This window comes from Scyliorhinus torazame, chromosome 1, assembly GCF_047496885.1.
Source record: "Scyliorhinus torazame isolate Kashiwa2021f chromosome 1, sScyTor2.1, whole genome shotgun sequence".
Lineage (NCBI taxonomy): Eukaryota > Metazoa > Chordata > Chondrichthyes > Carcharhiniformes > Scyliorhinidae > Scyliorhinus > Scyliorhinus torazame.
The window spans coordinates 425,527,735-425,555,691 of NC_092707.1; the positions used below are offsets into that span (position 1 = coordinate 425,527,735).

The window sequence follows — 27,957 nt, forward strand, 5'->3', positions numbered from 1 at the left end:
CAGCATTGTCCCTATACTGAGGGAATGTGACACTCATTCAGCACTGTCCCTATACTGAGGGAATGTGACACTCATTCAGCATTGTCCCTATACTGAGGGAATGTGACACTCATTCAGTATTGTCCCTATACTGAGGGAATGTGACACTCATTCAGCATTGTCCCTATACTGAGGGAATGTGACACTCATTCAGCATTGTCCCTATACTGAGGGAATGTGACACTCATTCAGCATTGTCCCCGTACTGAGGGAATGTGACACTCATTCAGCATTGTCCCTATACTGAGAGAATGTGACACTCATTCAGCATTGTCCCCGTACTGAGGGAATGTGACACTCATTCAGCATTGTCCCCATACTGAGGGAATGTGACACTCATTCAGCATTGTCCCCGTACTGAGGGAATGTTACACTCATTCAGCATTGTCCCTATACTGAGGGAATGTGACACTCATTCAGCATTGTCCCCGTACTGAGGGAATGTGACACTCATTCAGCATTGCCTCCGTACTGAGGGAATGTGACACTCATTCAGCATTGTCCCCGTACTGAGGGAATGTGACACTCATTCAGCATTGCCCCTATACTGAGGGAATGTGGCACTCATTCAGCATTGTCCCCGTACTGAGGGAAGGTGACACTCATTCAGCATTGCCCCTATACTGAGGGAATGTGACACTCATTCAGCATTGTCCCGTACTGAGGGAATGTGACACTCATTCAGCATTGCCCCTATACTGAGGGAATGTGACACTCATTCAGCATTGTCCCCGTACTGAGGGAATGTGACACTCATTCAGCATTGCCCCTATACTGAGGGAATGTGACACTCATTCACCATTGCCCCTATACTGAGGGAATGTGACACTCATTCAGCATTGTCCCGTACTGAGGGAATGTGACACTCATTCAGCATTGTCCCCGTACTGACGGAATGTGACTCTCATTCAGCATTGTCCCTATACTGAGGGAATGTGACACTCATTCAGCATTGTCCCCGTACTGAGATAATGTGACACTCATTCAGCATTGCCTCCGTACTGAGGGAATGTGACACTCATTCAGCATTGCCTCCGTACTGAGGGAATGTGACACTCATTCAGCATTGTCCCTATACTGAGGGAATGTGACACTCATTCAGCATTGTCCCCGTACTGAGGGAATGTGACACTCTTTCAGCATTGTCCCCGTACTGAGGGAATGTGACACTCATTCAGCATTGTCCCCGTACTGAGGGAATGTGACACTCATTCAGCATTGCCCCCGTACTGAGGGAATGTGACACTCATTCAGCATTGTCCCTATACTGAGGGAATGTGACACTCATTCAGCATTGTCCCTATACTGAGGGAATGTGACACTCATTCAGCATTGTCCCTATACTGAGGGAATGTGACACTCATTCAGCATTGCCCCCGTACTGAGGGAATGTGACACTCATTCAGCATTGTCCCTATACTGAGGGAATGTGACACTCATTCAGCATTGCCCCCGTACTGAGGGAATGTGACACTCATTCAGCATTGCCTCCGTACTGAGGGAATGTGACACTCATTCAGCATTGTCCCCGTACTGAGGGAATGTGACACTCATTCAGCATTGTCCCTATACTGAGGGAATGTGACACTCATTCAGCATTGTCCCTATACTGAGGGAATGTGACACTCATTCAGCATTGTCCCTATACTGAGGGAATGTGACACTCATTCAGCATTGTCCCTATACTGAGGGAATGTGACACTCATTCAGCATTGCCTCCGTACTGAGGGAATGTGACACTCATTCAGCTTTGCGTCCGTACTGAGGGAATTTGACACTCATTCAGCATTGCCTCCGTACTTGGGGAATGTGGCACTCATTCAGCATTGTCCCTATTCTGAGGGAATGTGACACTCATTCAGCATTGCCCCCGTACTGAGGGAATGTGACACTCATTCAGCATTGTCCCTATACTGAGGGAATGTGACACTCATTCAGCATTGTCCCTATACTGAGGGAATGTGACACTCATTCAGCATTGTCCCTATACTGAGGGAATGTGACACTCATTCAGCATTGCCCCCGTACTGAGGGAATGTGACACTCATTCAGCATTGTCCCTATACTGAGGGAATGTGACACTCATTCAGCATTGCCCCCGTACTGAGGGAATGTGACACTCATTCAGCATTGCCCCCGTACTGAGGGAATGTGACACTCATTCAGCATTGTCCCCGTACTGAGGGAATGTGACACTCATTCAGCATTGTCCCTATACTGAGGGAATGTGACACTCATTCAGCATTGTCCCTATACTGAGGGAATGTGACACTCATTCAGCATTGTCCCTATACTGAGGGAATGTGACACTCATTCAGCATTGTCCCTATACTGAGGGAATGTGACACTCATTCAGCATTGCCTCCGTACTGAGGGAATGTGACACTCATTCAGCTTTGCGTCCGTACTGAGGGAATTTGACACTCATTCAGCATTGCCTCCGTACTTGGGGAATGTGGCACTCATTCAGCATTGTCCCTATTCTGAGGGAATGTGACACTCATTCAGCATTGTCCCCGTACTGAGGGAATGTGACACTCATTCAGCATTGCCTCCGTACTGAGGGAATGTGACACTCATTCAGCATTGTCCCCGTACTGAGGGAATGTGACACTCATTCAGCATTGCCTCCGTACTGAGGGAATGTGACACTCATTCAGCATTGTCCCCGTACTGAGGGAATGTGACACTCATTCAGCATTGTCCCCGTACTGAGGGAATGTGACACTCATTCAGCATTGTCCCTATACTGAGGGAATGTGACACTCATTCAGCATTGTCCCCGTACTGAGGGAATGTGACACTCATTCAGCATTGTCCCCGTACTGAGGGAATGTGACACTCATTCAGCATTGTCCCCGTACTGAGGGAATGTGACACTCATTCAGCATTGTCCCCGTACTGAGGGAATGTGACACTCATACAGCATTGTCCCTATACTGAGGGAATGTGACACTCATTCATTATTGTCCCTATACTGAGGGAATGTGACACTCATTCAGCATTGTCCCTATACTGAGGGAATGTGACACTCATTCAGCATTGTCCCCGTACTGAGGGAATTGGACACTCATTCAGCATTGTCCCTATACTGAGGGAATGTGACACTCATTCAGCATTGTCCCTATACTGAGGGAATGTGACACTCATTCAGCATTGTCCCTATACTGAGGGAATGTGACACTCATTCAGCATTGTCCCCGTACTGAGGGAATGTGACACTCATTCAGCATTGTCCCCGTACTGAGGGAATGTGACACTCATTCAGCATTGTCCCTATACTGAGGGAATTTGACACTCATTCAGCATTGTCCCTATACTGAGGGAATTGGACACTCATTCAGCATTGTCCCTATACTGAGGGAATGTGACACTCATTCAGCATTGTCCCTATACTGAGGGAATGTGACACTCATTCAGCATTGCCTCCGTACTGAGGGAATGTGACACTCATTCAGCATTGCCTCCGTACTGAGGGAATGTGACACTCATTCAGCATTGTCCCTATACTGAGGGAATGTGACACTCATTCAGCATTGTCCCCGTACTGAGGGAATGTGACACTCATTCAGCATTGTCCCCGTACTGAGGGAATGTGACACTCATTCAGCATTGTCCCTATACTGAGGGAATTTGACACTCATTCAGCATTGTCCCTATACTGAGGGAATTGGACACTCATTCAGCATTGTCCCTATACTGAGGGAATGTGACACTCATTCAGCATTGTCCCTATACTGAGGGAATGTGACACTCATTCAGCATTGCCCCTATACTGAGGGAATGTGACACTCATTCAGCATTGTCCCCGTACTGAGGGAATGTGACCCTCATTCAGCATTGTCCCTATACTGAGGGAAAAAAGTCACCGGCTCAGTGCTGGCCTTGTACCCAGGAGGAGGGGCCACTCACTGTGGCCCCAGCTACTCACAATATATAGTAATGATTTGGATGAGGGAACCAAATGTAACATCTCAAAGTTTGCAGATGATACCAAGTGAGCTGGGAGGGTGAATTGTGACGAGGATGCAGGGATCCTACAGCAAGATCTGGACAGGTTGGGCGAGTGGGCAAACCAATGGCAGATGCAGTATAATTTGGGTAAGTGTGAGGTTATTCATTTTGGAAGCATAAACAGGAAGGCAGATTACTACCTGAATAGTTGTAAACTGGGAGAGGGGAGTGTGCAGCGGGACCTGGGTGTCCTTGTGCACCAGTCGCTGAAGGTAAGCATGGAGGTGCAGCAGGAGATAAAGAAGGCTAATGGTATGTTGGCCTTCATTGCGAGAGGTTTCGAGCCTCAAAGCAAGGATGTGTTGCTGTTATTATACAGGGCCTTGGTGAGGCCACACTTGGAGTATTGTGAGCAGTTTTGGTCTCCTTCTCTGAGGAAGGATGTTCTTGCTCTCGAGGGAGTGCAGCGAAGGTTTACCAGACTGATCCCAGGGATGGCGGGAATGTCATATGAGGAGAGATTGATGAGGTTGGGATTGTTCTCGCTGGAGTTCAGAAGAATGAGGGGGGATCTCATAGAGATGTATAAAATTCTAACAGGACTGGACAGGGTAGATGCAGGGAAGATGTTACCAATGATGGGTGTGTCCAGAACCAGGGGCCACAGTCTGAGGATTCAGGGTAAACCATTTCGGACAGAGACAAGGAGACATTTCTTCACACAAAGAGTGGTGAGCCTGTGGAATTCATTACCACAGGAAGTAGTTGATGCTAAAACATTGAATATATTCAAGAGACGGCTGGATATAGCACTTGGGGAGAATGGGATCAAAGGATATGGGGAGAAAGCGGGATTAGGCTATTGGGTTGAATGCTCAGCCATGACCACAATGAATGGCGGAGCGGGCTCGAAGGGCCGAATGGCCTCTTCATCTTATTTTTTCGATGTTTCCATCTATATGCTACTGTATAGAAATGTAGAAAATCAGAGCAGGAGTTGGTGATTGGGCCTTCGAGCTGCACCACCATTCAACATGATCAAGGCTGATCTCAACAGCTCACTGATTCAATTCATTTACGGGATGTGGGCGTCGTTGGTTAGGCCGCATTCATTGCCCTCCCTAGTTGTCCTTCAGAAGGTGGGGGTGAGCTGCCTTCCTGAACCTCTGCAGGCCTGAGGTGTAGGTACACCCACTGTGCTGTTAGGGAGGGAGTTCCAAATCTTGCCCCAGCGGCAGTGAAGGAACGGCGATATATTTCCCAGTCAGGGTGGTGAGTGACTTGGAGGGGAACCTCCAGGTAGTGGGGTTCCCAGGTATCTGCTGCTCTTGTCCTTCTAATGGTACTGGTCATGGGTTTGGAAGATGCGGCGTCAGGAACCTTGTGGATGGTGGTCAGGCTTTGGGGGGTCAGGGGGTGAGTTATTCGCTAGGATTCCTAGCCTTTGACCTGCCCTGGTAGCCACAGTATTAATGTGGCTGGGTCCAGTTCAGTTTCTGGTCAATGGTAACCCCCAGGATGTTGATTGTGGGGGAATCAGCGATGGTAATGCCATTGAATGTCAAGGGGGCGATGGTTAGATCCTCTCTTGTCGGAGATGGTCATTGCCTGGCACTTGTGTGGTGCGAATGTAACTTTCCACTTGTCAGCCCCGAGCCTGGATATTGTCCGGGTCTCGCTGCATTTGGACAGGGACTGCTTCATTATCTGAGGAGTCGCGAATGGTGCTGAACATTGTGCTGTCATCCGCAAACATCCCCACTTCTTTTTAAAAAATTAATTTAGAGTACCCAATTATTTATTTTTTTCCAATTAAAGGGCAATTTAGCGTGGCCAAACCACCTAACCTGCCCATCTTTGGGTTGCGGGGGCGAAACCCACGGAGACATGGGGAGAATGTGCAAACTCCACACGGACAGTGACCCAGGGCTCAAAGCCGAGTTCACTGCGCCACAATCCCAGTGCTAACCACTGCGCCACGTGCCACCCCAAACATCCCCACTTCTGACCTTATGATGGAAGGGAGGTCATTGATGAAGTAGCAGTGTTCTCCCCTTCCCCCTTGATGCCTTTAGAGTTCAGAACTCTTATCTATTTCCTTAAATATATTCAGTGACTTGGCCTGCACAGCCTTCTGTGGCAGAAAATTCCACATGTTCACCATCCTCTTGAGTGAAGAAATGTTTCCTCATCTCTCTCCTAAATAGCTTATCCCGTATCCTGAGATGGTAATCCCTTGTTCTAGACCCCCAGTAAGGGGAAGCCATTTCCCTGCCTCCAGTCCAGCTAGCACTGTCAGAGTTTTATGTGTTTCCTTGAGGAACATAGTAACAGTATTAGAATACACAGCAATCAAACTAATAACACAATCCCCAACCACTCAGAACAAGAACATTTTAACAACTTAATGTATTTACAAATTCCCAGTCCCTTGAATACGCTCCCCTCCCACCCACTCTTCCTGGCCCGACTCAGGATTTTTGCCTTGTCCAGGAATCGACGCAGACGCACCACCATGGCCCGAGGTTGTTCACCTGCCTTCAGTTTCCTTCCAGCGCCCTGTATGCATGATACACCTCTGGGGGATGATTAAAAACGTCCTCATACCAGCTTCCATAGCCACATGTTTGTGAACCTTCCAGCTCCTCCGGGAGACCCACTATCCGAACATTCAGCCGCGGCTCTCGGTCTTCCAGCTCGCCCTCTCTATCCCCCACCTTTTTAAAACTGCCGGCAATCAGGAAAAACTCTGCTTCCATCACGGCCAGCCGGTCCTCGTGTTCAGTGACAAACCCCTCCATTTTTAGAGGTAAGTGCCCTGGGATTCCAACCGCTGTCGAGCCTCTCCGCTGCTTTTATCTGATCAATGACCCGTGCCAGGTCTTCGGAGGTTTCTATCCTCTGCTTCTGAAATTGTGGGGCTAAAACGTCCACTCATTGGGCTGTAGACCATTGGGCCAGGAGTACCGGCTCCGGACCGCCGCCATCACGCCCCGATAAGGACTTTTCGGCAAGAAACAAATTTTCCGCACGGGAGCCACGAAGTCCACGGCCGTCTACTGCATGGCCGCCACCGGAAGTTCCAATTTCTTTGATGTTAACACAACCTTCGTTCTGGCAAAGCTGGTCTCAGCTATCTCAATTATCCTTTGGATCTTACAATCACACCTCCCATTGTCTGATCATCTGCACAAGGTATATGACCCATTTCATTCCAGCACCTGTCCATTTACTTCAGCTTTCACTTCCTGGATTAGTCTCTGCTTATCATTATATTGGTTGTCTTGGCTGGAAAACTACCTCTACCACCATTTATTGACCCTTATTCTCAATCTGCACCCATACTGATTCTGCTTTGGTCTTATTTCAAGACCCTTTCTTTTTACTGCTGAAAGTAAGAGCGCAGGTACAGCAGATGGTGAAGAAGGCAAATGGTATGTTGGTCTTCATAGCGAGAGGATTGGAGTACAGGAATAGGAATGTTTTACTGCAATTGTACTGGGCCTTGGTGAGGCCACACCTGGAGTATTGTGGGCAGTTTTGGTCTCCTTATCTGAGGAAGGATGTTATTGCTCTGGAGGGAGTGCAGCGAAGGTTTACCAGACTGAATCCTGGGATGGCGGGACTGTCGTACTAGGAGAGACTAAATCGGTTCGGATTATATTCATTGGAGTTTAGGAGAGTGAGAGGGGATCTCATAGAAATTTATAAAATTCTAACAGGATTAGACAGGGTAGATTCAGGAAGAATGTTCCCGATGGTGGGAGAGCCCAGAACTAGGGGTCATAGTTTGAGGATAAGGAGTAAACCTTTTAGGACTGAGGTGAGAAATTTCTTCACCCAGAGAGCGGTGAATCTGTGGAATTCGCTATCACAAAGTAGTTGAGGCCAAAGCATTGTGTAATTTAAAGCAGGAATTAGATACAACTCTTGGGGCGAAAGGGATCGAGGGATATGGGCGGAAGGCGGGATCAGGGTATTGAACATGATTATCAACCATGATCATGATGAATGACGGAGCAGGCCATAGGGGCCGAATGGCCTCCTATTTTCTATGTTTCTATGAGTGTTTACTGTCCTTATGGAATCCTTTCTGCTTTTGGGTTAGTTTGCTTTAGTTGTGTTAGCATGATGGGCAAATAAGGGGATCAGGGGTTATGGGGAAAAGGCAGGGGAATGGGGATGAGAAAAGTATCAGCCATGATTGAATGGCGGAGCAGACTCGATGGGCCGAGTGGCCTAATTCTGCTCCTATGTTTTATGGAACCTTTATTTCCCAATCTTGGTCACCTGGCAACCATGTAAATTCTGTGAAACGCTCTCCTCATATCTCACCCTGCTTGTCTTTAGTGCCATACTGTTTTAATACCTTGACTTTTCTCTTTAGATTTGTATATTTCTCTTCACCTGAAACCCACCCTCACCTCTTTATTTTAAAGTCCTATCCATAGCCCTGGTTATACATTTTACCAGGACACTCACCCTCGCCCAATTTAAGTAGAGCCCATCCCAATGAGACCATAAGACATGGGAGCGGAATTAGTCCACTCGGCACATCGAGCCTGCGCCATTCAATCACAGCTGATATATGGAACAACTCCTTTCCCCAGTGCTGGGCCTAGTGCTCTGTGCATTGAAACCACGTCTTCCCACTCCAATCTTTGACTCACGCATTTGATTCTTAAATGTGTTTGACCCAATGGCGCTAGATTCTCTGTCCCGCCGTGCCAGATTTCTGTTTCACCCCGCCGGCGGGATTCTCCTCCAGCCGGTCAATGGGGTTTCCCGTTGTGGGGCAGCCCCACGCCGTCGGGAAACCCCCGGACTGCCGGCAAAACGGAGCATCCCGACGGCAGAGAATCCAGCCCGTGGCTTTTGTAACTATCTAAAAATGATGACCTTTTAAGTTCTACGTTTTAGTTTGGACCCCAACTCCTCAAACTCTCAGAACGTCCTTTTTAGTTCCATCAATTCCATTGCTTCCCACTGTTCCTATGTATTCTCTGAAATGACATGTCCTGACCAAGACTTTCATCCTGAGATGCATTACATCTTGCTAGTTATAGTAGTTGCAAATCCTTCCAATATTGAAAGCCCAGTTGAACTCTGGTGGTGATCAGTTGTCCACGCTTCATGACAATTAATTAGTTGGGGAAAGTTGACAGGGTAGCACAGTGGTTCGCACTGTTGCTTCACAGCTCCAGGGCCCCAGGTTCGATTCCCTGCTGGGTCTCTGTCCGCGTGGAGTCTGCACGTTCTCCCCGTGTCTGCGTGGGTTTCCTCCGGGTGCTCCGGTTTCCTCCCACAATCCAAAGATGTGCAGGTTAGGTGGCTTGGCCGTGATAAATTGCCCTTAGTGTCCAAAAAGTTTGGGTGGGGTGACTGGGGATGGAATGGAGGTGTGGGCTTGGGTAGGATGCTCTTTCCAAGGACCGGTACAGATTTGATGGGCCGAATGGCGGCCTCCTGCACTGTAAATTCTATGACTCTATGATATAATATTCTGCAACTGACTAGCAGAATGAGATGAAAATAAAGTGGAAGAATTTTCTCCCCAGACAGAACATGCAACTGTCGCCATCTCTCATCGGCTGCCTCCATCCCATTCGCTCACCGACCACTTTCTATTTCTCCCCATATCCAGTCATGGGGGCAAAATCTCTCCCACAATCACTGACATTTTTCTTTCAAAACCACAACTGTCTAATCATTGGCCCTCCATTCGCCATGACTTTTCTGCTGCTCTTGATTTTATCCTCACCTCCACGTTTGTGCCTTATCCGCAACTAAACCTTTATTTATCTCCCCCCGGTTGTTCCCCCAGCATGGCTTCACCTCCACCAACGTAAGGCCAAGGAACACCGTTTTGAATGTGGGTTGTGAACGGCTGGTTTTGCCAGTCATTGCCAGATCTGGCACAACCGTAAAAACCATTATTGGTGCCTGCTCTCCTCAGCCAAAATTGCTCTCTATTCCAGGATCATTCTGAAGCGCAAGGATAACTCCTGACCTCTCTACTGCACTGCCAACAGTCCTCCTAGACCCCTCTTCCCAGCACCATCCACCCTTGCCTCCCACGAGGGTGTGTAATTTGTCACACTCCCGATCCATCATCCTCTGCAGCACAAGTTGCAGTTTCCTCCAATTAAATATTGGGAAGATCAAAACCATTCCCTTTGGTCCCCATCACAAACTCCTTTCCTCGTCACTGGCTCCAATCCTCTCCCTAACAACTGTCTTATGCGAAACTAAACCATTCGCCACCTTGGTGTGCTATTTGATGCACAGGAGATTTTACAACTCCGAATCCCGTTCATCATCAGAACCTCCTCCTGCCTCCTCCCCTCGGCTTTGCCTGCCATACTGCAGCTGCTAACATTTGGAATATTAATTTTTGTGCTTTGTTCCTCTGAGCAACAGCTGGTAACTGTGGGGCGAGACTTCAAGTGCTGCGTATGGCAGAATGACCAGTTGGTGACAGGGTTATGCTGGAATGAGAATATGCCCCATATTGCAGACAAGATGTACCGGTATCAAGCATGCAGGTGAGTGTACTTGTCCTCCATTCAATAAACCACTAAACTATTAGGATATAGGATCATTGGATTTATAAATAGAGACATAGAGCACAAAAGCAAGACGGTTATGCTAAAACTTTCTAAAATATCGAATAGATGCTCAAAGAGGAAGATCTTACAGAGGTATTCAAAATTGAGGGCTTTTGATATTACCAGAAGCAAAGCGGGAGAGAGAAGCCTTTTTAAACAGCGCTGAGAACACTGGCTGCAAAGCACAGTGAGGAAGTTGTCGAGATCAGTCTTCTTCCAGTCTCACAATGTCACAATTCCCTGGGCTGGTGGACGGTCGATTCCAGCCACATTTGACCCGGAGTCTCTCACTAGTGAAATTAGATGCTGCCTAAAAATACCCAAGGTCCTTGACCGAGCCAATAAACTGCACCCACCGGGTGTGTAAATTTAACACAAATAACCATTCAACAGCAATATAATTAAACTGACTAAAAAGTATATATACACATACAGACCACATCGAGGGAAAGAGTGGTGGACAGGGAAGAAAAATGATGATAAAGTAAAAAGGATACAGGATTGTAGAATTTACAGAGCAGAAAGAGTCTGTACAAATCTGTACCAGCTCTTGGAAAGAGCACCCCACTTAACCCCACTCCTCCGCCCTATCCCAGTAACCCCACCTCACCTTTTTGGACACTGAGGGCAATTTATCATGGCCAATCCACCTCACCTGCACATCTTTGGACTGTGGGAGGAAACCGGAGCACCCGGAGGAAACCCACGCAGACACGGGGAGGATGTGCAGACTCCGCACAGACAGTGACCCGAGGCTGGAACTGAACCCGGGACCCTGGAGCTGTGAAGCCACAGTGCTAATCACTGTGCGTTCGTTTTGAGTTTATAAGATATAGGAGTAGAATTAGGCCATTCGGCCCATCGAGCCCGCTCCGCCATTCGACCGTGGCTGATCTCATCCTGGCCTGAACTGCACCGTCCTGCCCTTCAACCCATCACCAATTACAAATCTGTCTAACTCCCCTTTCAGATTTACTCACTGTCCCAGCTCCCACCCCACTCTGGGGTAGCGAATTCCACAGATTCACAACCCTTTGGGAGAAGCAGATTCTCCTCATCTCTGTTTCAAATTTGCGACCTCTTATTCTAACCTCTGGTTCTAGAATGCCCCACAAGAGGAAGCACCCGCTCCACGTCGACTTTATCCAAACCTTTCAGCATCTTGTACACCTCGATTACATCTCCCCTCATTCTTCTAAACTCCAGATAGTATGGGCCTAAATTGTTCAATCTCTCCTCAAACGACAAACCCCTCCTCTGGAATCAATCTAGTGACCCTCCTCTGAACTGCCTCCAATCCCACTACACCTTTCCTCAAATAAGGGGACCAAAACTGTGCGCAATACTCCAGGTGCAGTCTTACCAATGCCCTTGTACAGTTGCAAATTCCTCCTCATCAGTTTTGAAGGATTGTCTCTTCAGTCTGAGGCTGTGCCCTCAGGTTCCAGCTTTTCCTACAGGTGGAAACTTCCTCTCCACGTCCACTCTATCCAGGCCTCTCCGTATCCTGTAGTTTCAATAAGATCCCCCCTTATCCTTCTAAACTCCAACGAGTACAGACCCAGAATCCTCAACCGTTCCTCATACGACAAGCTCTTCATTCCAGGGATCATTCTTGTGAACCTCCTCTGGACCCTTTCCAAGGCCAGCACATCCTTCCTTCAATTCCGGGCCCAAAACTGCTCACAATACTCCAAATGGGGTCTGACCAGAGCCTTATACAGCCTCAGAAGTACATCCCTGGTCTTGTATTCCAGCCCTCTCGACATGAATGCTGACATTGTAATTGCCTTCCTAACTGCCGACTGAACCTGCACATTAACATTGTCATAGAAAAATACAGCGCAGAAAAGGCCCTTCGGCCCTACGCCGCCGCACGAAAGGCACCTGACCCGCCCACCTAATCCCATTTCCAGCACTTGACCCATGGCCGTGAATGTTATGACGGCCAAGTGCTGATCCAGGTACGTTTTAAAGGACGTGAGGCAACCGCCTCTCCCACCCTCCCAGGCAGCGCGTTCCAGACCCTCACCCCCCTCCCAGACAGCGCGTTCCAGACCCTCACCACCCTCCCAGACGGCGCGTTCCAGACTCTCACCACCGTCCCAGGCAGCACGTTCCAGACCCTCACCACCCTCCCAGGCAGCGCGTTCCAGACCCTCATCACCCTCCCAGACAGCGCGTCCCAGACCCTCACCACCCTCCCAGGCAGCGCGTTCCAGACCCTCACCACCCTCCCAGGCCGTGCGTTCCAGACCCTCACCGCCCTCCCAGGCAGCGCGTTCCAGACCCTCACCACCCTCCCAGGCCGTGCGTTCCAGACCCTCACCACCCTCCCAGACAGCGCGTTCCAGACCCTCACCACCCTCCCAGACAGCGCGTTCCAGACCCTCACCCCCCTCCCAGGCAGCGCGTTCCAGACCCTCACCACCCTCCCAGGCATCGCGTTCCAGACCCTCACCACCCTCCCAGACAGCGCGTTCCAGACCCTCACCACCCTCCCACGCAGCGCGTTCCAGACCCTCACCACCCTCCCAGGCAGCGCGTTCCAGACCCTCACCACCCTCCCAGGCAGTGCGTTCCAGACCCTCACCACCCTCCCAGACACTATGCTCCAGACCCTCACCACCCTCCCAGGCAGCACGTTCCAGACCCTCACCACCCTCCCAGGCAGTGCGTTCCAGACCCTCACCACCCTCCCAGGCAGCGCGTTCCAGACCCTCACCACCCTCCCAGGCAGCGCGTTCCAGACCCTCACCCCCCTCCCAGGCAGCGCGTTCCAGACCCTCACCCCCCTCCCAGGCAGCGCGTTCCAGACCCTCACCCCCCTCCCAGGCAGCGCGTTCCAGACCCTCACCACCCTCCCAGGCAGCGCGTTCCAGACCGTCACCACCCTCCCAGGCAGCGCGTTCCAGACCCTCACCACCCTCCCAGGCAGCACGTTCCAGACCCTCACCACCCTCCCAGGCAGCGCGTTCCAGACCGTCACCACCCTCCCAGGCAGCGCGTTCCAGACCCTCACCACCCTCCCAGGCAGCGCGTTCCAGACCCTCACCATCCTCCCAGGTAGCGCGTTCCAGACCCTCACCACCCTCCCAGGCAGCGCGTTCCAGACCCTCACCACCCTCCCAGGCAGCGCGTTCCAGACCCTCACCACCCTCCCAGGCAGCGCGTCCCAGACCCTCACCACCCTCCCAGGCAGCGCGTTCCAGACCCTCACCACCCTCCCAGGCAGCGCGTTCCAGACCCTCACCACCCTCCCAGGCAGTGCGTTCCAGACCCTCACCACCCTCCCAGGCAGCGCGTTCCAGACCCTCACCACCCTCCCAGGCAGTGCGTTCCAGACCCTCACCACCCTCCCAGGCAGTGCGTTCCAGACCCTCACCACCCTCCCAGGCAGTGCGTTCCAGACCCTCACCACCCTCCGGGTAAAAAGGTTTTTCCTCAGGATTTTCCTCAAATCCCTCCTCAACCTACCACCCCTCACCTTGAACTTGTGTCCCCCTCATAACTGACCCTTCAACTAAGGGGAGCAGCTGCTCCCTATCCACCCTGTCCATGCCCCTCACAATCTTGTCCACCTCGATCAGGTCGTTCCTCAGTCTTCTCTCCTCCAGAGAAAACAAGCCAAGCCTATCCAACCTCTCTTCATAACTGAAATGTTCCATCTCAGACGACATCCTGGTGAATTTCCTCTGCACCCCCTCCAGTGCAATCACATCCTTCCTATAATGTGGCGACCAGAATTGCACACACTACTCCCGCTGTGACCTCACCAAAGTTCTGTACAACTCCAACATGACCCCCCTGCTTCTGTAATCGATGCCGCGATTGATAAAGGCAAGTGCCCCATCTGCCTTTTTCACCCCCTATGAACCTGCCCTTCTGCCTTCAGAGATCTATTTACAAACACGCCAAGGTCCCTTTGTTCCTCGGAACTTCCCAGTGTCAGGCCGTTCATTGAATATTTCCTTGTCACATTACTCCTTCCAAAGTGTGACACCTCACACTTTTCAGGGTTAAATTCCATCTGCTCCTTTTCTGCCCATTTGAGCATCCCGTCTGTATCTCCCTGTAACCCGGGACACTCAGCCTCGCTGTTAACCACCCGGCCAATCTTTGTGTCAGCCGCAAACTTACTGATCGGAACCCCCACATAGTCATCTCAGTCATTTATATAAATGACAAACAATACGGGGTCCCAGCACAGATCCCTGTGGTACCTCACTGGCTTCCGGACACCAAAGCAGCCGTCTGTCATCACCCTCAGTCTCGTACAGCTAAACCAGCTTGGAAACCAGCTAATCAGTTCCCCTGTATCCCATGTGCATTAGCTTTCTTTATCAGTCTCCCATGTGGGACCTTGTCAAATGCTTTGCTGAAACCCATGTAAACTACATCAACTATACTACCCTCATCTACACACTTAGTCACGTGCTCCAAAAATTCTATCAAACTGGCATGACCGCCCTCTGACAAAGCCATGCTGACTATCCCTGATCAAACCTTGCCTCTCCAAGTGGAGATAGATTCTCTCCTTCAGAATTTTCTCCATTAGTTTCCCACCACTGACGTGAGACTCACTGGCCTGTAGTTCCCTGGCTTATCCCTAGAGCCTTTCTTAAATGGTGGAACCATGTTCGTGGTTCTCCAGTCCACTGGCACTTCTCCCGTGGCCAGAGAAGAATTAAAAAATTGGATCAGGGCCCCTGCAATCTCCTTCCTCACCTCCCACAGCAGCCTTGGGAATTACATGCTTCACCCGATGCCTGTGTCTATGTATTTACATTGTGTATTTATGTATGTCCTGTGTTTTCCTGTATGGAACAATCTGTCTGGACTGTAGCAGAACAATACTTTTCACTGCACCTTGGTACACGTGACAATAAATCAAATCCACAATCCTCCTTTTATCCCTTTACCCGATCCACAATTGCTACTGTCTTTTTTACTGCTACTTACTGAATGTTATGCCTTGGCCTCGCAATACCCCACACCACATCCAATTCGATCATGAAATCAAGAATCAGCTGAAGGCACTGTGTTATGGGCCAGGGTTTAGAGAACCTCAAAGTGTATCATGGAATTAACCTGACCCACAACCTTTAATAGATTGTGGTATGGGGAGCACACGGCCCACTCTACAGGAGTGATGCAACAGAAATCTGCAGTACTTTTAAATTAAAACACTTTATTTATGAAACCAGTTAGCACTTTATAAACCCACAGTAAACATCTTAACAACTATCAACACCAATAAATCCCCACAGATATAATATTCTATAAGTAAACCTTAATCTTTAACATCCATAAGACAAAAGACCCTTTTTAACACAGAGATCAGGTTTAAATTCACTACTGAGAGCAGTCAGCACTTTAAAATCACCCAATTGATCTGGAGACAGTCCTTAGTTTGCAGAGAGAGATCCTTATAAGCTCCTTGCTTTCCCTGCAGCTATCCAGCTTTCAAAATGAAACTAAAACACACCCTGTTGCAAACAGCCTAAAACGAAAGTAAAGCAGACAGACAGCCCAGCTCCGCCCACACTCTGACATCACCAAAATCACAATCCCAAAATTCACTAGACTCTGGGGTGGTCCCGGCGGATTGGAAATTAGCAAACGTGACACCACTGTTTAAAAAAGGAGGTAGGCAGAAAGCGGGTAATTATAGGCCAGTGAGCTTAACTTCGGCAGTAGGGAAGATGCTGGAATCTATCATCAAGGAAGAAATAGCGAGGCATCTGGATGGAAATTGTCCCATTGGGCGGACGCAGCATGGGTTCATAAAGGGCAGGTCGTGCCTAACTAATTTAGTGGAATTCTTTGAGGACATTACCAGTGCGGTAGATAACGGGGAGCCAATGGATGTGGTATATCTGGATTTCCAGAAAGCCTTTGACAAGGTGCCACACAAAAGGTTGTTGATAAGATAAAGATGCATGGCATTAAGGGGAAAGTAGTAGCATGGATAGAGGATTGGTTAATTAATAGAAAGCAAAGAGTGGGGATTAATGGGTGTTTCTCTGGTTGGCAATCAGTAGCTAGTGGTGTCCCTCAGGGATCAGTGTTGGGCCCACAACTGTTCACAATTTACATAGATGATTTGGAGTTGGGGACTAAGGGCAATGTGTCCAAGTTTGCAGATGACACTAAGATCAGTGGTAAAGCTAAAAGTGCAGAGGATACTGGAAGTCTGCAGAAGGATTTGGATAGGTTAAGTGAATGGGCGAGGGTCTGGCAGATGGAATACAATGTTGACAAATGTGAGGTCATCCATTTTGGTGGGAATAACAGCAAAAGGAATTATTATTTAAATGATAAAATATTAAAACATGCTGCTGTGCAGAGAGACCTGGGTGTGCTAGTGCATGAGTCGCAAAAAGTTGGTTTACAGGTGCAACAGGTGATTAAGAAGGCTAGAGGAATGGAGTTTAAGACTAGGGAGGTTATGCTGAAATTGTATAAGGTGTTAGTGAGGCCACACCTGGAGTATTGTGTTCAGTTTTGGTCTCCTTACTTGAGAAAGGACATACTGGCACTGGAGGGTGTGCAGAGGAGATTCACTAGGTTAATCCCAGAGCTGAAGGGGTTGGATTACGAGGAGAGGTTGAGTAGACTGGGACTGTACGCGTTGGAATTTAGAAGGATGAGGGGGGATCTTATAGAAACATATAAGATTATGAAGGGAATAGATAGGATAGATGCGGGCAGGTTGTTTCCACTGGCGGGTGAAAGCAGAACTAGGGGGCATAGTCTCAAAATAAGGGGAAGTAGATTTCGGACTGAGTTTAGGAGGAACTTCTTCACCCAAAGGGTTGTGAATCTATGGAATTCCTTGCCCAGTGAAGCAGTAGAGGCTCCTTCATTAAATGTTTTTAAGATAAAGATAGATAATTTTTTGAAGAATAAAGGGATTAAGGGTTATGGTGTTCGGGCCGGAAAGTGGAACTAAGTCCACAAAAGATCAGCCATGATCTCATTTGAATGGTGGAGCAGGCTCGAGGGGCCAGATGGCCTACTCCTGCTCCTAGTTCTTATGTTCTTATCACTGATAAACACCCATTTCTTAAAGGTACATCCACTACAGATATTTTTATAAACACCCATTTCTTTAACACCCATTTCTTAAAGGTACTCTCACATGACAACTGGATACTGAAGCATGCCCCCGCCAGCAGCGGGATCCTCCCTCCCAGCCGCCGGCCAATGGAGGTTTCCCATTGTGGCTACCCCCATTCCTTCGGGAAAGCAGCGGGCGTGAGTGCGCTGCCGACGAAGCGGAGAATCCAGCCCGGATATTACTGTTCCTTCACTGAGGCTGGGTCAAAATCCTGGAACTATCTGTGTGTATGTACTGACATAGATGGACTGCACTGGTTCAAGAAGGTGGTCCACTTCCTTCTCGAGGGCAATTATAGCTGTGCAATAAAGTGCTCCTCTTGCCAACAACACTGTCATCCAATGAAAGAATAAAACAAACCCCTTGTCTTCTGTTGCTCCCTGATTGTCAGTGTTTCTATTGTTGCTGACCGATATTCTGTTGTTTTCAGGTTTGGCAAGGTTGAGGATGATGAGGAGGCTTTCCGCCTCTACACGGTGCAGATTCCACACAAACGAGAACGAAAGCCTCTCCTGTGTTATATCAGCAAATGGGATGGCAAGAGCTTCCTGCCCCTGCTCACACGAGACTGTGGGAATGAGGTGATCTCTGCAATGTCAGTCAGGTAAGGGCTCTGCCATCCGGTGACAATGTGTTGGGACTGTTGATTCACTTCAGCTTTATCGGAAGATCCGGGAGTTCAGGGGGCGAAAGAGGCCGGCGTCCTGGCCTTTGCCTCCCTGGTAGCCCGGAGACGGATCTTGTTAATGTGGAGCGAGCGACTCGAAGCCCCCGAGTGTAGAGACCTGGGGGCAGTGACCTGGCTGGGTTTCTCAGTCTCGAGAAAATAAAGTTTGCCTTAAGAGAGTCAATGTTAGGGTTCACCCGGAGGGGGCAGCCGGTCATCGACTTTCTCGGGGGAAATAAAAAATGTCAGCAGACATTTATTGTGTGCAGTTCTGGTCACCTCATAGAACATAGAACATAGAACAGAGGTGAGTGTGTGTGTGTGTCTGAGCGAGAGAGGCATGTGTGAATGTGTGCGTGTGCGTGTCTGAGAGAGAGGTGTGTGTGTCTGAGAGAGAGAGGCGTGAGTTTGTGTGTCAGAAAGAGAGGCATGTGTGAATGTGTGTGTGTGTGTGTGTGTGTGTGCGTGTCTGAGAGAAAGAGGTGTGTGTCTGAGAGAGGCGTGAGTTTGTGTGTGTGTGTGCCTGAGAGAGAGAGGCGTGTGTGAATGTGTGCGCGTGTGTGTGCATGTCAGAGAGAGAGGCGTGTGTGTCTGAGACAGAGGCGTGAGTTTGTGTGTGTGTCAGAAAGAGAGGCGCGTGTGTGTGTGTCTCTGAGAGGGAGAGAGAGGCGCGCGTGTGTGTCAGAGAGAGAGGCGTGTGTGTGTGTGAGAGAGAGGAGTGTATGCGCGTGAGTGTTTGAGAGAGAGGAGTGTATGCGCATGTGTGTGAGAGAGAGCAAGGCGAGTGCATGTGAGAGAGCGAGGTGAGTGTGTGTTTGTGTCAGAGAGAGATGAGTGTGTGTCTGAGTGAGGCGATATCATGTAACAAAAGGGAATGGTAATAGCTGTGGTAAAGAAACAAATATTGGTCCAAAGTAAATGCTAATGGCAGAATAAAGGACAGCTCTGATAAAGCAAAAACACAAACAATAAAATACATACTGGCACTCAGCAAGAAAAACACAAATAAACAATGGAAGTCAGGGTTCACGGTTTGAAGGCATTTTGGTTTGGGATTTTATTGAAGCTGCTTTAAGTTGAGCATCAGTATTCATCTGGAGGGGGGCAGAACGGTGGATAAAACTGAAGTTTTGTTTTTGTAATAATATTTCATTGAGGTATTTGAAATTTTTTGTAACAGTAACAAAAACAATGACAACAACATGGTAAAATAAACATCTCCCCCCCCACCCCCATCTTCACACACCCCAATCAAACAACAACAATCCGCCCACCCCCCTTGGAATACTGCATAGAACATAGAACAGTACAGCACAGAACAGGCCCTTCGGCCCTCGATGTTGTGCCGAGCATTGTCCAAAACCAAGATCAAGCTATCCCACTCCCTGTCATTCTGGTGTGCTCCATGTGCCTATCCAATAACCGCTTCAAAGTTCCTCAAGTGTCCGACTCCACTATCACAGCAGGCAGTCCATTCCACACCCTAACCACTCTCTGAGTAAAGAACCTACCTCGGACATCCCTCCTATATCTCCCACCCTGAACCTTATAGTTATGCCCCCTTGTAACAGCTACATCCACCCGAGGAAATAGTCTCTGAACGTCCACTCCATCTATCCCCCTCATCATCCTATACACCTCAATTAAGTCACCTCTCATCCTCCTTCACTCCAAAGAGAAAAGCCCTAGCTCCCTCAACCTTTCCTCATAAGACCTATCCTGCAAACCAGGCAGCAACCTGGTAAATCTCCTTTGCACCCTTTCCAATGCTTCCACATCCTTCCTATAGTGAGGATTTCGATTTCGGCGTGAGAACAGCTGGTGAGTCAGTTTCAGCGGGAGCATTGCGGAAGGAGGTTGCTGGGAGGTAAGTCAACCTTTAAAAGCACTTGTCTTTGCAGGGGCAGGCCAGTCGATTTGGGCGTGAGAACAGCTGGTGAGTCAGTTTCAGCGGGAGCATTGCGGAAGGAGGTTGCTGGGAGGTAAGTCAACCTTTAAAAGCACTTGTCTTTGCAGGGGCAGGCCTGTCGATTTCGGCGGGAGTGGAGCTGGCTGGTTAGTCAATTTCAGCAGGAGCTGAGAATTTTTCTTTTTTTTTTAAATTAGTTTTTTAGGCGGGAACAGGAAGTCGACCCGCGGACGTCTGGGAAGACCCTCACCAATAAATTCTGGTGGAGAGGAAACCCGAGACACTACACGTGTAGTGTCTCCCACCCACCCTCCTCCTCTAACCTAATAATAAAACCCATTGGTCTGAGGTAAGTACCATATTTTATTATATTATTTTTTATAAAAAATTTAATTTAGTTGTTAGCCAGATCTTGGTAGAAAGTTAGAGGAATGGCAGGGAAGGGAGTGCAATGTTTGTCCTGCAGGATGTTTGAGGTGAGGGATGCAGTTAGTGTCCCTGCTGATTTTACCTGCAGGAAGTGCTGCCATCTCCAGCTCCTCCAAGACCGAGTTAGGGAACTGGAGCTGGAGTTGGAAGAACTTCGGATCATTCGGGAGGCAGAAGGGGTCATAGATAGCAGCTTCAGGGAATTAGTTACACCAAAGATTGGAGATAGGTGGGTAACTGTAAGAGGGACTGGGAAAAAACAGTCAGTGCAGGGATCCCCTGCAGTCGTTCCCCTGAGAAACAAGTATACCGCTTTGGATACTTGTGGGGGGGGGGACTTACCAGGGGTAAGCCATGGGGTACGGGCCTCTGGCACGGAGTCTGTCCCTGTTGCTCAGAAGGGAAGGGGGGAGAGGAGCAGAGCATTAGTAATTGGGGACTCTATAGTCAGGGGCACAGATAGGAGATTTTGTGGGAGCGTGAGAGACTCACGTTTGGTATGTTGCCTCCCAGGTGCAAGGGTACGTGATGTCTCGGATCGTGTTTTCCGGGTCCTTAAGGGGGAGGGGGAGCAGCCCCAAGTCGTGGTCCACATTGGCACTAACGACATAGGTAGGAAAGGGGACAAGGATGTCAGGCAGGCTTTCAGGGAGCTAGGATGGAAGCTCAGAACTAGAACAAACAGAGTTGTTATCTCTGGGTTGTTGCCCGTGCCACGTGATAGTGAGATGAGGAATAGCGAGAGAGAGCATTTAAACACGTGGCTACAGGGATGGTGCAGGCGGGAGGGATTCAGATTTCTGGATAACTGGGGCTCTTTCTGGGGAAGGTGGGACCTCTACAGATAGGATGGTCTACATCTGAACCTGAGGGGCACAAATATCCTGGGGGGGGAGATTTGTTAGTGCTCTTTGGGGGGGTTTAAACTAATGCAGCAGGGGCATGGGAACCTGGATTGTAGTTTTAGGGTAAGGGAGAATGAGAGTATAGAGGTCAGGAGCTCAGATTTGACGTCGCAGGAGGGGGCCAGTGTTCAGGTAGGTGGTTTGAAGTGTGTCTACTTCAATGCCAGGAGTATACAAAATAAGGTAGGGGAACTGGTAGCATGGGTTGGTACCTGGGACTTCGATGTTGTGGCCATTTTGGAGACATGGATAGAGCAGGGACAGGAATGGATGTTGCAGGTTCCGGGGTTTAGGTGTTTTAGTAAGCTCAGAGAAGGAGGCAAAAGAGGGGGAGGTGTGGCGCTGCTAGTCAAGAGCAGTATTACGGTGGCGGAGAGGATGCTAGATGGGGACTCTTCTTCCGAGGTAGTATGGGCTGAAGTTAGAAACAGGAAAGGAGAGGTCACCCTGTTGGGAGTTTTTTATAGGCCCCCTAATAGTTCTAGGGATGTAGAGGAAAGGATGGCGAAGATGATTCTGGATAAGAGCGAAAGTAACAGGGTAGTTATTATGGGAGACTTTAACTTTCCAAATATTGACTGGAAAAGATATAGTTCGAGTACAATAGATGGGTCGTTTTTTGTACAGTGTGTGCAGGAGGGTTTCCTGAAACAATATGTTGACAGGCCAACAAGAGGCGAGGCCACATTGGATTTGGTTTTGGGTAATGAACCAGGCCAGGTGTTGGATTTGGAGGTAGGAGAGCACTTTGGGGACAGTGACCACAATTCGGTGACGTTTACGTTAATGATGGAAAGGGATAAGTATACACCGCAGGGCAAGAGTTGTTGCTGGGGGAAGGGCAATTATGATGCCATTAGACGTGACTTGGGGGGGATAAGGTGGAGAAGTAGGCTGCAAGTGTTGGGCACACTGGATAAGTGGGGCTTGTTCAAGGATCAGCTACTGCGTGTTCTTGATAAGTATGGACCGGTCAGGCAGGGAGGAAGGCGTCGAGCGAGGGAACCGTGGTTTACCAAGGAAGTGGAATCTCTTGTTAAGAGGAAGAAGGAGGCCTATGTGAAGATGAGGTGTGAAGTTTCAGTTGGGGCGATGGATAGTTACAAGGTAGCGAGGAAGGATCTAAAGAGAGAGCTAAGACGAGCAAGGAGGGGACATGAGAAGTATTTGGCAGGAAGGATCAAGGAAAACCCAAAAGCTTTCTATAGGTATGTCAGGAATAAGCGAATGACTAGGGAAAGAGTAGGACCAGTCAAGGACAGGGATGGGAAATTGTGTGTGGAGTCTGAAGAGATAGGCGAGATACTAAATGAATATTTTTCGTCAGTATTCACTCAGGAAAAAGATAATGTTGTGGAGGAGAATGCTGAGCCCCAGGCTAATGGAATAGATGGCATTGAGGTACGTAGGGAAGAGGTGTTGGCAATTCTGGACAGGCTGAAAATAGATAAGTCCCTGGGACCTGATGGGATTTATCCTAGGATTCTCTGGGAGGCCAGGGAAGAGATTGCTGGACCTTTGGCTTTGATTTTTATGTCACCATTGGCTACAGGAATAGTGCCAGAGGACTGGAGGACAGCAAATGTGGTCCCTTTGTTCAAAAAGGGGTGCAGAGACAACCCCGGCAACTATAGACCGGTGAGCCTCACGTCTGTAGTGGGTAAAGTCTTGGAGGGGATTATAAGAGACAAGATTTATAATCATCTAGATAGGAATAATATGATCAGGGATAGTCAGCATGGCTTTGTGAAGGGTAGGTCATGCCTCACAAACCTTATTGAGTTCTTTGAGAAGGTGACTGAACAGGTAGACGAGGGTAGAGCAGTTGATGTGGTGTATATGGATTTCAGTAAAGCGTTTGATAAGGTTCCCCTCGGTAGGCTATTGCAGAAAATACGGAGGCTGGGGATTGAGGGCGATTTAGAGATGTGGATCAGAAATTGGCTAGCTGAAAGAAGACAGAGGGTGGTGGTTGATGGGAAATGTTCAGAATGGAGTACAGTCACAAGTGGAGTACCACAAGGATCTGTTCTGGGGCCGTTGCTGTTTGTCATTTTTATCAATGACCTAGAGGAAGGCGCAGAAGGGTGGGTGAGTAAATTTGCAGACGATACTAAAGTCGGTGGTGTTGTCGATAGTGTGGAAGGATGTAGCAGGTTACAGAGGGATATAGATAAGCTGCAGAGCTGGGCTGAGAGGTGGCAAATGGAGTTTAATGTAGAGAAGTGTGAGGTGATTCACTTTGGAAGGAATAACAGGAATGCGGAATATTTGGCTAATGGTAAAGTTCTTGAAAGTGTGGATGAGCAGAGGGATCTAGATGTCCATGTACATAGATCCCTGAAAGTTGCCACCCAGGTTGATAGGGTTGTGAAGAAGGCCTATGGAGTGTTGGCCTTTATTGGTAGAGGGATTGAGTTCCGGAGTCGGGAGGTCATGTTGCAGCTGTACAGAACTCTGGTACGGCCGCATTTGGAGTATTGCGTACAGTTCTGGTCACCGCATTATAGGAAGGACGTGGAGGCTTTGGAGCGGGTGCAGAGGAGATTTACCAGGATGTTGTCTGGTATGGAGGGAAAATCTTATGAGGAAAGGCTGATGGACTTGAGGTTGTTTTCGTTGGAGAGAAGAAGGTTAAGAGGAGACTTAATAGAGGCATACAAAATGATCAGGGGGTTGGATAGGGTGGACAGTGAGAGCCTTCTCCCGCGGATGGATATGGCTGGCACGAGGGGACATAACTTTAAACTGAGGGGTAATAGATATAGGACAGAGGTCAGAGGTAGGTTCTTTACGCAAAGAGTAGTGAGGCCGTGGAATGCCCTACCTGCTACAGTAGTGAACTCACCAACATTGAGGGCATTTAAAAGTTTATTGGATAAACATATGGATGATAATGGCATAGTGTAGGTTAGATGGCTTTTGTTTCGGTGCAACATTGTGGGCCGAAGGGCCTGTACTGCGCTGTATTGTTCTATGTTCTAACTCTACAATGAAGTTACTGTGAAAATCCTGTCGTCGCCACATTCCGGCGCCTGTTCGGGTACACAGAGGGAGAATTCAGAATGTCTAATTCACCTAACAAGCACGTCCTATGGGACTTGTGGGAGGAAACCGGAGCACCCGGAGGAAATTCACGCAGACACTGGGAGAACATGCAGACTCCACACAGACAGTGACCCAAGCGAGGAATCGAACCTGGGACCCTGGCGATGTGAAGCAACAGTGCTAACCACTGTGCTTTGGGACCAACGCTCCGTTTTGTTAACTTTTCTTTTTAAAATATAAATACATTTATAAAACTCTTATCCACCTGTTTTTATATTTCTGGCTAGTTTTCTCTTTTACTATAGTTTTTCTCTCCTTATTAATGTCTTAGTCATCCTTTGCTGTTCCTTATTCTGTCCAGTCTTCTGCCTGTCACCGGTCTTTGCCCAATCCCTGCTTTTTCTTTCAGTTTGATGCTATCTTTAATCTTTCGAGCGATGACGGATGGTGGGTGCTCCCCTTGGACATTTTGTTACTTGTTGGACTGTATCTATTCTGTGCACTCTGGAATACCCCCGTAAATAATGTCATTGCATCCCTCGTGGCCGTTCCCCTTCAAAACAAGTATACCGTTTTGGATGCTGTTGGGGGGGATGACCTACCGGGGGAAGGCCCTAGCGGCCAGGTCTCTGGCACTGAGTCTGGCTCTGGGGCTCAGAAGGGAAGGGGGGAGAATAGAAAAGCAATAGTTGTAGGAGATTCAATGGTTAGGGGAATAGATAGGAGATTCTGTGGTCGCGAGCGAGACTCCCGGAAGGTATGTTGCCTCCCGGGTGCCAGGGCCAGGGATGTCTCGGATCGTGTCTTCAGGATCCTTAAGGGGGAGGGGGAGCAGCCAGAAGTCGTGGTGCACATTGGTACCAACGACATAGGTAGGAAAAGGGGTGTAGAGGTAATAAACGAGTTTAGGGAGTTAGGCTGGAAGTTAAAAGCCAGGACAGACAGAGTTGTCATCTCTGGTTTGTTGCCGGTGCCACGTGATAGCGAGGCCAGGACAAGAACAAAGAACAAAGAAATGTACAGCACAGGAACAGGCCCTTCGGCCCTCCAAGCCCGTGCCGACCATGCTGCCCGACTAAACTACAATCTTCTACACTTCCTGGGTCCGTATCCTTCTATTCCCATCCTATTCATATATTTGTCAAGATGCCCCTTAAATGTCCCTATCGTCCCTGCTTCCACTACCTCCTCCGGTAGCGAGTTCCAGGCACCCACTACCCTCTGCGTAAAAAACTTGCCTCGTACATCTACTCTAAACCTTGCCCCTCTCACCTTAAACCTATGCCCCCTAGTAATTGACCCCTCTACCCTGGGGAAAAGCCTCTGACTATCCACTCTGTCTATGCCCCTCATAATTTTGTATACCTCTATCAGGTCTCCCCTCAACCTCCTTCGTTCCAGTGAGAACAAACCGAGTTTATTCAATCGCTCCTCATAGCTAATGCCCTCCATACCAGGCAACATTCTGGTAAATCTCTTCTGCACCCTCTCTAAAGCCTCCACATCCTTCTGGTAGTGTGGCGACCAGAATTGAACACTATACTCCAAGTGTGGCCTAACTAAGGTTCTATACAGCTGCAACATGACTTGCCAATTCTTATACTCAATGCCCCGGCCAATGAAGGCAAGCATGCCGTATGCCTTCTTGACTACCTTCTCCACCTGTGTTGCCCCTTTCAATGACCTGTGGACCTGTACTCCTAGATCTCTTTGACTTTCAATACTCTTGAGGGTTCTACCATTCACTGTATATTCCCTACCTGCATTAGCCCTTCCAAAATGCATTACCTCACATTTGTCCGGATTAAACTCCATCTGCCATCTCTCCGCCCAAGTCTCCAGACAATCTAAATCCTGCTGTATCCTCCGACAGTCCTCATCGCTATCCGCATTTCCACCAACATTTGTGTCGTCTGCAAACTTACTAATCAGACCAGTTACATTTTCCTCCAAATCATTTATATATACTACAAAGAGCAAAGGTCCCAGCACTGATCCCTGTGGAACACCACTGGTCACAGCCCTCCAATTAGAAAAGCATCCCTCCATTGCTACTCTCTGCCTTCTATGGCCTAGCCAGTTCTGTATCCACCTTGCCAGCTCACCCCTGATCCCGTGTAACTTCACCTTTTGTACTAGTCTACCATGAGGGACCTTGTCAAAGGCCTTACTGAAGTCCATATAGACAACATCTACTGCCCTACCTGCATCAATCATCTTAGTGACCTCCTCGAAAAACTCTATCAAGTTAGTGAGACACAACCTCCCCTTCACAAAACCGTGCTGCCTCTCACTAATACGTCCATTTGCTCCAAATGGGAGTAGATCCTGTCTCGAAGAATTCTCTCCAGTAATTTCCCTACCACTGAAGTAAGGCTCACCGGCCTGTAGTTCCCGGGATTATCCTTGCTACCCTTCTTAAACAGAGGAACAACATTGGCTATTCTCCAGTCCTCCAGGACATCCCCTGAAGACAGCGAGGATCCAAAGATTTCTGTCAAGGCCTCAGCAATTTCCTCTCCAACCTCCTTCAGTATTCTGGGGTAGATCCCATCAGGCCCTGGGGACTTATCTACCTTAATATTTTTTAAGACACCCAACGCCTCGTCTTTTTGGATCACAATGTGACCCAGGCTATCTACACCCCCTTCTCCAGACTCAACATCTACCAATTCCTTCTCTTTGGTGAATACTGATGCAAAGTATTCATTTAGTACCTCACCCATTTCCTCTGGCTCCACACATAGATTCCCTTGCCTATCCTTCAGTGGGCCAACCCTTTCCCTGGCTACCCTCTTGCTTTTTATGTACGTGTAAAAAGCCTTGGGATTTTCCTTAACCCTATTTGCCAATTACTTTTCGTGACCCCTTCTAGCCCTCCTGACTCCTTGCTTAAGTTCCTTCCTACTTTCCTTATATTCCACGTCGTCATCCAAGGTTCCCGAAAATTGCCGTATTTATCTTTCTTCCTCACAGGAACATGCCGGTCCTGTATTCCTTTCAACTGACACTTGAAAGCCTCCCACATGTCAGATGTTGATTTGCCCTCAAACATCCCCCCCATTCTATGTTCTTCAGTTCCCGCCTAATATTGTTATAATTAGCCTTCCCCCAATTTAGCACATTCATCCTCGGACCACTCTTATCATTGTCCACCAGTACTTTAAAACTCCCCTTTTACATCCCCTTCTATCCCGCCTGAAACATCTAAATCCTGGAACGTTTAGCTGCCAATCCTGCCCTTCCCTCAACCAGGTCTCTGTAATGGCAACAAC

At 48.7% G+C, this 27,957-nt stretch overlaps 1 protein-coding gene across 2 annotated transcripts in view; it reads left to right on the top strand.

Annotated features, from left to right (window-relative positions):
- preb (prolactin regulatory element binding) overlaps positions 1-27,957 on the top strand; it is a 187,483-nt gene that overhangs the window by 115,051 nt on the left and 44,475 nt on the right. Inside the window, exons 5-7 of one of the 2 annotated variants that reach the window (XM_072515542.1) lie at positions 10,414-10,538; positions 18,155-18,328; positions 20,498-20,643. In XM_072515542.1, coding sequence (XP_072371643.1) covers positions 10,414-10,538; positions 18,155-18,328; positions 20,498-20,627 — 429 coding nt within the window. In that variant the 3' untranslated portion in view covers positions 20,628-20,643. Of the gene's footprint in view, positions 1-10,413; positions 10,539-18,154; positions 18,329-20,497; positions 20,644-27,957 lie in introns of those variants that run through there. The other variant, XM_072515536.1, reaches the window with a different exon arrangement.